This window comes from Pongo pygmaeus, chromosome 7 (genome assembly GCF_028885625.2).
Source record: "Pongo pygmaeus isolate AG05252 chromosome 7, NHGRI_mPonPyg2-v2.0_pri, whole genome shotgun sequence".
NCBI classification, from domain to species: domain Eukaryota; kingdom Metazoa; phylum Chordata; class Mammalia; order Primates; family Hominidae; genus Pongo; species Pongo pygmaeus.
In genome coordinates, this window is record NC_072380.2 from 153,847,999 (window position 1) to 153,861,822 (window position 13,824).

Below are 13,824 nucleotides of genomic sequence, written 5' to 3' on the forward strand. Positions count from 1 at the left end.
ACTACACCTGGACTGCTGAGAGCTAGCACCAGACAAAACATCATTAACTAAAAAAATTGGTACATTCTAATTTAACTGTCACCAATCTCAGCTGAACCACAACACTCCTAGGCAAGCCTTCTCCATCCCTGCTTGGCTCTCTCCTCACTATCCCTATTTCAAACCTCCTCCACTATCATCAAATCTCCAATCCCAGCATTGCTTTTTCCACTCATTCTTAGGAGATGACTCCAAATCCTACTTTAGAGAAATACACAAGGCATTATAAAAGAACTACCTCAACTGTCCCCACATCATCGTGCTACAAACAATGTCTCAATAAATATTTGTTCAATAAATGAGGAAACTGAGGATAAGAAAAATAAAATGTTTTGACCGAAGTTCCACAGCTAAAAGTGGCAGCACCAAAGTCTGAACTCAAGCTCATCTAACTCTAAAACTAGCCACACAGCAAACCAACGTATCATTCCACCACTTAAAATCCTCACCCTACAGATCAACATGCCACCCCACCTCCTAAAATTCTCAGTGGTTTCAAGTTCAAGGTGGTGGAGTAATGAATTTTATTCCTGTGAAGACTTCAATGAAACTGGAGTATGTAATTTTTTTTTTTAAAGGTATATAAGAGGAAGGGAAGAGCCACCAAAAGATGAGAATTCAACAAATATCTAGCTATTAAAGAGGAGCTACATGCACAGTGATGTGTAAAACAGAGACAAAACTCAAGTGAATCTTGATGAGGCTTTGGGCCTGGCCATGAGGTATTGGTGAGGGCTGATGTTAATAGCCAGGGGTGAAAACAGGGTTTAACTGACTATTGTGCCCAGGCTAACTCAGCATTTACCCTCAGACCAAAAAAAAAAAAATTTAATTTTTAAAAAATCCCAAGGGGCTATTTCTCTAGAAAATAAAGCAAAGGTTTCTGGTATAGGTGTTAACATCCTTACAGTAAAACTCTCCTTTGTTATTTAGGGGCCCACAGACTAAAAGCATGCTGAAGCAAAGTACTTCAGTTCTGAATTCCCATCAGGGGCTAAATCTAACTCAGAAAAGTAGCTAGTTCTGCTTCCCTATACACTGACATACAATAAAGGATCATCAGACATACAGGGAATACCACCTTCATGAAAAAGAAATAAATACCAGAGAAAACAAAGAGAAAAACTGGCCTTGAAAGAAAGCTAAGCTGGGAAAGGTCAAGAAAACTTAAAATTAAAAATAATAAACTAGTTTTAGAGTTAAACCCATGAGCAGTCCCCAGAACACTTGGAGTTGCAGATAAAACGCAAATGTAAAAATCCCAACATAAAAGTAATAATAAAAACATAAAATATGAGGCAGAACAGGGAGACATGCTGGAACTGGGGGGAAGGGTCAATATTTAGAGCAATACTATCTTTATCTTAAAAGGAATCAAGATATTGACATGAATCAATAACCCAAGCAAAGGAAAGATACTGGTAAAATTACAACAGAAGACTTCTAAAAGAAAAATACCACATATCAACTATTTAACAATAAGTAATGCAGGAAGAGATATGGGGAATAACATAAATAAGCTAAACCTTTATACCCCAAATCAGAAAATCAACAGGTCATTTAAAACAGAGAAGTCACAAATGATAAAGTTTAACATACAATACAGTCAGCCATCCATGTCAGCGGGTTCCACATCCAGATTCAACCAACCATGGATCTAAAATATTTGAGGAAAAAAAATGAATGACTGCATCTATACCGAGCATGTACTGATGTTTTTCTTGTCATTATCCCCCAAATAATAACTATAACAACTATTTGCAAAGGATTTACATTGTATTGGGCATTATAAGCAATCTAGAGATGATTTAAAGTACAGTTGACCCTTGAACAACATGGATTTGAATGGTACAGGTCCATATATACAGGGATTTTTTTTTCAGTAATACTTATACTGAGTGTGCCTGCCTCTCCTGCCTCCCCTTCCACTTTTGCCACCTGAGACAGCAAGACCAACCCCTCTTCTTCCTCTCTTCCTCAGCCTACTCAACACGAAGACAATGAGAATGAAGATGTTTATGATGATCCACTTCCATTTAATAAGTATATTTTATCTTCCTTATGATTTTCTTAATATTTTCTTTTCTCTAGTTTACTCTGTTGTAAAAATACAGTATATAATACATATAACATACAAAATGTGTTAATCAACTGTTCATATTCTCAATAAGGCTTCCAGTCTACAGTACTTATGGCAGTGGAAGCCAGTCTGGAGGGGCTGCTGCCAAGACACAGACTGCAGTGGGGCCAGCAGGAGCTGGGAACAGGTGGAAATCCCAACCCCCTACTGAGTTGGCGGGGCAGGAGCCCCACATTCCCAAGTACAGCTGCAGCCTCCTAGCCTCGGCTCCAGACCTGGGCATCCCTGTGTTCTTAGGGGTCCGGGAAGCCCCCCTGTCCTCACAGGCTCCTGGCCTCTCCCCAGCCCACTCCAGAGCAGAGCAAAGTTGTGGCTGAGCCTGAGTCTGTCACAACCTGGCCGAGTATGCACATGCTCGAGGCAGCGCTGACACACCAGCCCCCTGCCGCCCTGGCCCACTCCAGACTTTGGGCACTGACAAGCATGGGAGGGAGGCCAACGGGGAGCTGAGGGTGGCTCAGTGTGGGCCTGCAGGCACACCTCGTCATGAACAGCCTAGGTGCCATGGATGGCATGTTGATGGTGGGAGAAGGCAGAAAGGCTCCTGGATAGAAAGGGGCAGGTCCCCCATGAAATTCCACCTTCAAGCCAGGGACAGCCTTGAAGCCCAGGAGCCAGGCCACCAGTTGTGGGTGGAGTCCACGGCCTGGAGTGAGAACTTATGGTGCTTTTTCCGGGCCTGCCCATGGCCCAATCAGTACGCACTTCCTCCCTTCTGAGCCCATAAAAACCCCAGACTCAGCCAGACTCAGAGAGATGTTAGGACTACCAGCTGCAGGAAGGAGCTACCCACTTTGGGTCTCTTCAATTCACCAGGACAACCTGCCTGTGGAAAGGAGCTACCCACTGCCGGTCTCCTCTCTGCTGAGATCTGGACACTCATTGGGATGTACTGCCTGTGGAAAGGAGCTACCCACTCTGGGTCTCCTGAGAGCTGTTCTGCTGCTCAATGAAGCCCCTCTCCACCTTGCTCACCCTCCAGTTGTCCATGTACCTCATTCTTCCTGGACACCGGATAAGAACTCGAGACCTGCCGAATGGAGGGACTGAAGGAGCTATAACACAAACAGGATTGAAACATGGCCTCCTGCTTGCCATGTTGCGAGCAACGAGCAGAGGAGAACCCCCGAGCCAGGGCTATGACACCCTCTTTGGGGCTTTGCAGTCCTGGCATCTCCACTCTTCTGGGTGCCACCTCATTTCCCTCATCCAGATGCGGGTTCCCACAGCAGAGACTGCATGCAGTACATCTGGTCCAGCTGCAGCCTTGCACAGAACTGGCACTTGTGCCAGTGCCTGGAGCTGCCCACCCTGCTATAGCAGCCAGCTGTGCAAGGTGGCTGGACCACATGCTCACACACCCACACACCCCTCACAGCTCTGCGCCTGGCTCGCCCTTGGCAGCTGTGGGATCCAGGCTTGTAGTGTGAGCCAAGCACAGCATACCAAGCCGAGTAGGCAGAACAAGCCCAGTGGGCATGGGCAATACTCAGGCAGAAGGCGCCACCAGCCAACGTGATTTCTGGCTGGTGAAGCGACACCCCAAGGATCCTGTGACACTATTAGCAGTTAAGTTTCAGGGAGTCAAAAGTTATACACAAATTTTCAACTGCAAAGGGGATGGGCACCCCTCACCCCCGCACTGTTCAGGGGTTAACTGTATATGAGAGGACATACATAGGTTATATGCAAATATTACACCATTTTATATAAGAGACAGGCTCCATAGATTTTGGTATCTTGGGGGAATCCTGGAACCAATCCCCCACAGATATGGAGGGACCACTACATATTAGGAGGTACCTAATAATATAAATAAAAAAATATATATATTTTTTTGAGTCAACACTCCCAGAACCTCAGAGTCCAATCTATCTCAGCTGTGCTCATCTGCCCACATGCTATAAAAGATGCTTTTATTCACAAATACGGGATTTTGCAGAAGGGTCTCAGGGAGGCCTTCCTTTCTGTCCACCACCTTCCCACGCCACATTAACCCTGAAAATTATCTCCATATATATCCCAGCAACTCAATTCCTCCCAAACTTTCCTTTGCTTGCCTAGAATTCTGGTTCTAAAATACCTCCTTCCCAAATTTCTGTTTTCCAATGTGTCACTTAATAACAAGGCAAGGACCAAGAACCAACTCTGCCAAAGCTAGCTCCTTCGCAACCAGATCCATACTGCAGGAGCTCAAATGGCCCAAGGGACTTACGAAGGGGAACTCTGTGAAATAAGGGACCTATATCTCAGCATTACATCATGAAATTCAATGGACTGGAAGCCAGACTTACACATATGACCTGACCATCTGTCCAGAATTTGCGGTGGGGGGCAATTACAGGAACACTGGTTATGAGGTTATTTTCCTGGGTTTATATATTTTCAAATGATTTTAAAAAGACAAACCAGGATGGGTAGATTTTGTCCTATAGCTAAAAAGTTCCAATGAGGCCAGGAGTGGTGGCTTATGCCTATAATCCCAGCATTCTGGAAGGCTGAGGTGGGAGAATCACTTGAAGCCAGGAGTTTGAGACCAGCTTGGGAAACAAAGGAAGATTCATCTCTACAAAAAAATTTTTTGAATTAGCCAGGCATGGTAGCATGTGCCTATAGTCCCAGCTACTTGGGAGACTGAAATGGGCAAATCATTTGAGCCCAGGAGTTCAGAAGCTACAGTGAGCTATGATCACACCACTGCACTCCAGCCTGGGTGATGGAGCAAGACTCTATCTGCAAAGAAAAATTTAAAAAAAAAAAAAAAAAATTCTTTTTTTTAAGTTCCAATGAGCCAATGAGCTGGCTCTTGGGTCACAAATAGATGGTTTGTCATCTCACCTCTCTTTAGACTTTCGTTTCCCAGCACATTACACTAGGAACATAAGTTTTGTATTTCTGCTATGAAACTGTCTTGTGCTATACCAAGAGGAAATATTTTTACAGCTAATGTTGCTGAAAAGTTACATTTGGTATTCTTTCTTTTGCTCAGATCTACTAAGAGAAGAGCGCTTATTTTGTGACAGGCGTTAAACAGTCCTAATTCAGCATTTAGTGTAAGTTAACTGCGGGTTAAGCAGAGATGAAATAACAAAAACTGCCCTCACACACAGACTCACACCCAAATAATCAGAATGCACTGTTATAGGAAGAAAGGTACAATATGAAATAGGGGGACACAAATAGAGGGGCTGTGACCTTCTCACACTGTAACATAATCACATCTGGCACAGCACAAGGGACAGAGTAGGCTCCTCTCCCTTAGCTCATGAAGGACAGGGGGACACAGGACCAAGACTTCTAGGCCTTGCAAAGAAATGGAAACTGTATGACATAATTTCCCTTCACTAATACCTAGAAATAGATTTGGGAGAGAAAAGAGAACAAAGAAAGACGTGAACTGACACTCATATGGAAATTAAAAAATAATCCTAGGCCTATACTCCAAAAACACTTGTGAAAGTCATATTCATTACAGCTATAAATCATCATGAATTCTGACTCCATGAAGTCCAAGCTTATGAGATATTTACTGTAACAACATAAAACAAAATGCCCACAAAAGAGATTTATAAATACTCTATGAACCTATCTGTCCTCAATTTACCGCCAGACTTAGAAGAAAGAGCAATTTTTGGAAACAAGACAAAGTAGGATTACCCTCAATTGTATGATTTCTAAACTGTGAAACATGCACCAAGATCTCCAAGTTACAAACTGACAAATTACAAGTAATATAATCTCTCTAGGGCTCCGTTTTCTGCTCATTAAAATGAGAAAAATGGCACCAAATAATCATTGCTAACAATTTTGAGTGAACACCTTACGCATATCTCACAGCATCTTCGTAATAACCCCATAAGGGAGATTCTATAATAATCCCCTTTGTCAGATTAAAAAAAAAATAGCTTTCAATAGGTTAAATAATTTGATTAAAATTAAGGAGTTAGGAAATATAATACCAATATCTGAATCTAAAACCCGTGAGAATAAGATACAGCTATCCCCACTTATCTGCAGGGGATATGCTCCTAGACCCCCCAGTAGATGCCTGCAGCTAGGGACAGTACACGGCGCTATATATACTATGTTTTTCCTATACATACATACCTACAATAAGGTTTAATTTATAAATTAGGGACTGTAAGAGATTAACAAGAGTAACGTAATAAAATAGAACAATTATAACAATATGCCAGCATCACTACTACCCCTCCGTTTGGGGGCCATGATGAAATAAACTAAGGGTTACTTGAACACAAGCACTGTCATTCCTTGACAGCTGACCTAACTCAGATGGCTACTAAGTGACTAACAGGCGGGCAGCATACACATTGTGGTGGATATGCTGGACAAAGGGACAATTCACATCCCAGGTGGGACAGGGCAGGACAGGGCGGGACAGATCAGGATGCATGAGATTTCATCAGGCTACTCAGAATGGCGCACAATTTAAAACGTATAAATTGTTTATTTATACGTTTTATAACGTATAAATGTATAAACTGGAATCTTCTATTTAGTATTTTTGGACTGCAGCTAACATTGGGTAACTGAACCTACAAAAAGCAAAACCACAGACTGAGGAGAGGGAGCTGCTCTACCAGTCAAGAGCACAACACTGTGAAGCCAGAATGAGTCTGAATCCCAGCTTTGCCATTTACTAATTTAGTAATCTTTTTTTTTGAGACGGACTCTGGCTCTGTCCCTCAGGCTGGAGTACAGTGGCACGATCCTGGCTCACTGCAGCCTCAAATTCTTGTGATCCAGGCATGCATCACCACACCTGACAATTTTTGTTTTTTGTTTTTTCAGAGACAAGGTCTTGTTACCCAGGCTGGTCTGAATTTTTTTTTTTTTTTTTTTTTTTTTTTTTTTTTGAGACAGAGTCTTGCTCTGTCACCCAGGCTGGAGTGCAGTGGCGCGATCTCGGCTCACTGTAACCTCCACCTCCTCCTGTGGAGGTTCAAGGAATTCTCCTGCCTCAGCCTCCCGAGTAGCTGGGATTACAACAGCTGGGTGCAACATCATGTCTGGTTAATTTTTGTATGTTTAGCAGAGATGGGGTTTTGCCATGTTGGCCAGGCTGGTCTCGAACTCCTGACCTCAAGTGATCCGCCTGCCTCAACCCCACAAAGTGCTGTGATTACAGGCATGAGCCACCGCACCCAGCCACTTGGTCTCAAACTCCTGAACTCAAGCAATCCTCCTGTCTCAGACTCCCAAAGTGCTGGGATTACAAGCATGAGCCACTGTGTCTGGCCGTAACTTAGTATCCTTTAACCTCTGTATTTTGGTTTATGCAAATGTGAAATAGGGAAGAACAGTAAACCTTACTTATAAAGTTATCATGAGGATTCAATTAGTAATTGTAACTTAGAGTGTTTATAATGTACCAGACAGTATTCTAAGCACATTATTATTAACCATTATTATACTGTCTCAGAAAAAAATATATAAAATATCTACACATAATAGGCACTAAACAATTTATATTTCTTCCCTCACCCACCCTGCAAAATCAACTACCTTTTGTTAATTTCTATTGTACATCAAAGAGACACTAAGACAGGTGAAAGAAAAAACAAAACCAAAAATCTCAAGACACAAGTATAGCAAGAGAATTATACTCACAGTTCAGAAGGCCACAATAACTCTGAAGAAATCAAATGACAATTTTAAAAAATACTTCTAATTTCTCTTTCCTCTTTCCATTGCAGTCAAAGAGAACCTGAAAGACAAGATATATATATATATATAAAACCACCATTATTTCACTAGTTTTTATCAAGGCTTTATTGTACTGTCCACCTTATAGTTAGCTTCCTCACTGCTTACCATACATACTGTACTGGACCTTGAATGAAGAATAACAAAATTGGAAAAGGCCTGTCTTCAAACCCATATTGTAGCTGAAGGAAATATACATGAAATAACTAAGAACCATTAAAACATCAACAGGCATAATTAATCTGACACAAAGTTAACTAACAAATTCAGAGGAAGATGGCAAACAGAATATACACATCTATTTCACTTCCACTAAAATTACACAAAAGACATAGATATGGTTTGGCTGTGTCCCCACTCAAATCTTGAATTGTAGCTCCCATAATTCCCATGTGTTGTGGGAGGGACCTGCTGGGAGGTAACTGAATCATGGGGAGAGGTCTTTCCCGTGTTCTTCTCATGACAGCGAATACGTCTCACAAGATCTGAGGGTTTTATACAGGGGAGTTCCCCTGCACACACTCTCTCTTGCCTGCTGCCGTGTGTAAGATGTGTCTTGCTTCCCCTTCGCTTTCTGCCATGATTGTAAGGCCTCCCCAGCCATGTGGGACTGTGAAGTCAATTGAACCTCTTTCCTTTATAAATTACCCAGTCCCAAGTATGTCTTTATTAGCAGTATGAGAACAAACTAATACAGACATATTAAAAAGATAAATTTAAAAACCAAACCCACAGGACAGGGAGAAATGAAAGAAAAAGTAACAGAATTTTTGAAGCTATAAGAAAAGCCTCTAACACTGAAGACAGAAACCAAACAAACAGGAAAACAGAAAAACTTGGGGGAAATCAACTATAAAAGATTGGAAGCATAGCAAATGACTCAGCAGGCCCAATGCAGCCAGACCAAGCCAGCAGCCAAAAACACTAAGAACCGATTCCATTTCCACAGCCATGTCGGGAGAAGGTTCAGAACTGGCAGCACTAAATGCAGACAGAACAAGGGGTAAAGAAGGTGGAGGCATAAAGGATGATGGAGGTTGGGTGAAGACTATCTACAATGCAGCTAAAGCCTCAACACCATGCCTTTATGGGACTCCCCAACCATGACAGAAGACTGGGGGCTCTCTGGAAAAGGAGAGGATCCTTAGACAGAAGTCACCCGGCCCAACTGTACAAAACAGAGGTCGATCTAGTCACTGAACACACATCTCAGCTCCTCCACTACCCCCTATGCACTCTCCTCTCAAACTTCAGAGAGTCAGGTCTTTACCCTGCAGGAACCTGATACATCTAAGAACAAAGATCTAAAGATACCAACGCTGGGGATTTCCCAACAAATGGGCCATCCAGAATATCCTGACGCAAAAGTCAGAGTCAAAAGGCTGAACCCACTTACTAAAGCTTCCAAAGAATTTTTTATTCACCACAAGGAAATTAATACCAGACACGTGAGAAAATTCTATAACACAAAAGACACAGAACAACATGGGAGAGTGGGGAAGGGGGGAAGGAATAAAAAAGCCACTTGGGGAAAACAACACATTACTCACGTGTTTTAGTGAAGCTGGGGAAAACAGACCTACTGTGCTGCCAGTCGTATAAAAGTCTAGCACATACGATTATGTACAGTACTTAACACTTGATAAACAATTATGTTACTGGCTTATTTACTGCGCACTTTTAATTATCATTGTAGAGTACACGCCTTCTACTTATTTAAAAAGGACAACTGTAAAACAGCTCAGGCAGGTCCTTCGGGAGGTATTCCAGAAGGCACTGTTAACCTAGGAGATAACAGATCCATGTGTGTTATTGCCCCTAAAGACTTTCCGGTGGGACAAGATACAAAGGTGGAAGATATTGATATTGATGATCCTGACCTTGTGTGGGTCTACCCTAATGTGTGTATCTGTGTCTTCATTTTAACAAAAAAGTTTAAAAACGATAAATTAGGCTGGGCACCATGGCTCACACCTGTAATCCCAGCACTTTGGGAGGCTGTGGACGGATCACCTGAGGTCAGAAGTTCAAGGCCAGCCTGACCAACATGGAGAAACCCTGTCTCTACTAAAAATATAAATTAGCCGGGCATGGTGACACATGCCTGTAGTCCCAGCTACTTGAGAGGCTGAGGCAGAACAATCGCTTGAACCCAGGAGGCAGAGGTTGCATTGAGCCGAAATCATGCCATTGCACTCCAGCCCGGGCAACAAGAGCAAAACTCCATCACAAAAACAAACAAACAAATGAAATGATAAATTAAAATTTTAAAGAAATACAGAAAAGCTCATAGAATATGGATATAAAGAAAATATTGGCTAGGTGCGGTGCCTCGCTCCTATAATCCTGGCACTTTGGGAGGCCGAGGCAGGTGGATTGCTTGAGTCTGGAAGTTTGAGACCAGCCTGGGCAACATGGTGAAACCCTATCTCTACAGAAAAAATTAGCTGGGCATGGTGGCACACGCATGTAGTCTCAGCTACTTGGGAAGCTGAGGTGGGAGGATCACTTGAGCCCGGGAAGGGGAGGTTGCAGTGAGCTGAGACAGTGAGCAAGACCCTGTATTAAAAAATATATATATTTTATTGTACTGCTGTACAATGTGTCTCTGTTGTAAGCTAAGTGTTATTACAAAATAGTCAAAAGTTTAAAAACATTTAAAAGTTTATAAAGTTACAGTAAGCTACGGTTATTACTGAAGAAAAATATTTTTTATAAACTTAGTGTACAGCCTAAGTGTACAGTGTTTATAAAATCTACAGTAGTGTACAGTGATAATCTAGGCCTTCACATTCACTCACCACACACTCACTGACTCACCCAGAGCAGCTTTCAGTCCTGCAAGCTCCATTCCATGCATGCATGTAAGTGCCCTATACAGGTATATTTTTTAATCTTTTATATCATATTCTTATTGTACTTTTTCTATGTTTAGATACACACATACTTACCACTGTGTTACAATTGCCTACAATATTCAGTACAGTAAGATGCTGTACAATTTTGCAGTCTAGGAGCAATAGGCTATACCATATAGCCCAGGCATGCAGTAGGCTACCATCTAAATTTGCTGAGTACACTCTATGACATTTGTACAATGAAATCACCTAATGTATTTCCTGTCGTTAAGCAACTCATATATAAAAATCAAAAACAGAATTACAAAAAGAAAAAGACAAATCCACGGTGACAGATTTTATTTCATTTATCTCTCATGAAATAGCAGTTCAAAGTCTCTTGTCCATCCTGCTAATGAGTTAACTACCTTTTTCTTGACGTTACATATTTTTTATGCAAACTCTGTTCGAACTATGATTTACCAATATCTTCTCCCACTCTGTAATTTGCCTTTCACTCTCCTAATAATTGTTTGTTTTTGAGATAGTGTCTCACTCTGTCACTCAGGCCAGAGTACAGTGGTATGATCATGCCTCACTGCAGCACCAACCTACTGGGCTCAAGCAATCCTCCTGTCTCAGCCTCCTGAGTAGCTGGGACTAACAGGTGTGTGCCACCATACCCAGCTAATTTCTTTTTTTAAATTTTTTGTAGAGACAGGGTCCCACTGTGTTACCCAGGCTGGTCTTGAATTCCTAGACTCAAGCAATCCTCCTGCTGTGGCCTCCCAAAGTGCTGGGATTACAGAAGCCACCATGCCAAGCCTAATAATGTCTTTTGAGGAATATGATGTCCTAACTTTAATGTAGCATAACTCATCGATTTTTCCTTTATGGTTGCTTTTTGTGTCCAGAGATAATAAGATGTTATCCATCATTATCCTCCAAAACTATGCTTTCCAACACAGTACCCACTAGTCACGTGCTAACGAGCACTTGAAATGTAACTAGGCCAAACTGAGACGTAAGTGTAAAATACACATTGAATTGCTAAAACTATAGTATCCTTGCCCCCTCAAAATAAAATATACCAATAATGTTTAAATTACTTGCACATTAAAATGTATTTGAGCATTACTGGGTTAAATACAAAATATTAATTTATCTGTTTTTCCTATTTAAATTAGGCTTCTAGAAAAATTTAAAATCACATGTGGCTCACAATATATTTCTATTAAATACCGTTTATACCAGTTTTATTTACTCTTTTCATATCTATAAATCCACTTGAAATTATTTTTTATTGTGTGAAGCACATTATTATTTTTCCCTATATGGATACTCAAATGACCCAGCACCATTTATTGAAAAAGTGTCTCTTCCCTGTCACTCTACAATGTCAATTTGTCACAGATCAATTGTCACAAAAGAATATATACAGTATAATTCTATTCCTATAAAGTTTAAAACTATACAAAAGCTAATCCTAATGTTTAGAGACACATAATAGGGAGTAAAATTATTTTTTTAATGGAAATGACTGTCACAGAAGTCAAGATGATGGGAAAGGTAGTAAAAGGCTGGCAATCATTTTTTACCTGAATGTGGTTACACACATATATATTTTTTAAACAAAAGTACGCCGGGCGCAGTGGCTCACGCCTGTAATCCCAACACTTTGGGAGGCTGAGGCGGGCGGATCATGAGGTCAGGAGATTGAGACCATCCTGGCTAACACAGTGAAACCCCGTCTCTACTAAAAAAAAAAACAAAAAAAAAAAACACCAAAAAATTAGCCACGCGTGGTGGCGGGCGCCTGTAGTCCCAGCTACTTGGGAGGTGGAGGCAAGAGAATGGCGTGAACCCAGGAGGCGGAGCTTGCAGTGGCGGAGCTTGCAGTGAGCCGAGATCGCAACACTGCACTCCAGCCTGGGCGACACAGCAAGACTCTGTCTCAAAAAAAAAAAAAAAAAAAAAAAAAAAAAAAGTAGTGTAAGAGTGATCCGTTCCCCTCAGAAATGGTGGACTTTTATATATAATCTATATACTTATATCTACATTTTTGATTTTCAAAAAGATATATGAGTATCACTGGGGGAGAAAGAAGGCCTAAATGGATCTTTTACAATCTTACCTGTGGCCCACGTATAGTGGCTCATGCCTGTAACTCTAGCACTTTGGGAGGCCAAGGTGGGAGGACTGCCTGAGCCCAGGAGTTCAAGACCAGCCTGGGCAACACAGAGAGACTCCCCCTTGCCTGCTCCCCACCACCCTCCTTTTCCAACAAAAAATAAAATAAATTAGCTGGGCATGGTGGCACATGCCTTTGGTCCTCGCTACTTGAAAGGCTGGGAGGATCTGCTTGAGCCTGGGAGGTCAAGGCTGCAATGAGCCTGATCACACCACTGTACTCCACACTGGGCAAACAGAGTGAGACTCTGTCTCAAAAAGAAAAAGAAAAAAAAAAATCCAACAACAACAAGAAAAACCCACCTGTGGTTATCCCTGAGAGATACAATTTACCAGCAGTTATTTTTTGTGTACAGTATTTTTTTTAAATGTTCTACAATTAACATATATTGTATTAGAAGGAAAAAAACACATTGTAAATGCAATTTTAAACTTTTTTTTTTTTGAGACGGAGTCTCACTCTGTCACCCAGGCTGGAGCGCAATGGCACGATCTCGGCTCACTGCAACCTCCACCTCCCAGGTTCAAGCAATTCTCCTGCCTCAGCCTCCCAAGTAGCTGGCATGCGCTACATGATTACAGGCACGCGCCACCATGTCCAGATAATTTTTGTATTTTTAGTAGAGATGGGGTTTCACCATGATGGCCAGGCTGGTCTCAAACTCCTGACCTCAAATGATATGCCCACCTCGGCCTCCCAAAGTGTTGGGATTACAGGTATGAGCCACCGCGGCTGGCCCATTTTAACCCTTAAAAAAAGAATAAGTAATCAAGGCAAGATAAACTAGGATGAATCCATCAAATGGTTTTACACCAGGCTGTAAAGAAAGCATGATCTCATAGTGAATGACTATCAAGTGAACTATCAAAATTGTTCATTGCCACATACAG

The 13,824-nt window shown here is 41.7% G+C and overlaps 1 protein-coding gene across 16 annotated transcripts in view; it reads right to left on the reverse strand.

Moving 5' to 3' along the window:
- The window catches only part of PTK2 (protein tyrosine kinase 2), a 349,963-nt gene that overhangs the window by 294,251 nt on the left and 41,888 nt on the right, over nt 1-13,824 (reverse strand). For 15 of the 16 annotated variants that reach the window (XM_063669126.1, XM_063669127.1, XM_063669125.1 and 12 more), the window contains exons 2-3: nt 7,811-7,907; nt 1,639-1,696 (exon numbers count right to left, since the gene is read on the reverse strand). In XM_063669126.1, coding sequence (XP_063525196.1) covers nt 1,639-1,674 — 36 coding nt within the window. In that variant the 5' untranslated portion in view covers nt 1,675-1,696; nt 7,811-7,907. The remainder of the gene's footprint in view (nt 1-1,638; nt 1,697-7,810; nt 7,908-13,824) is intronic. The other variant, XM_063669131.1, reaches the window with a different exon arrangement.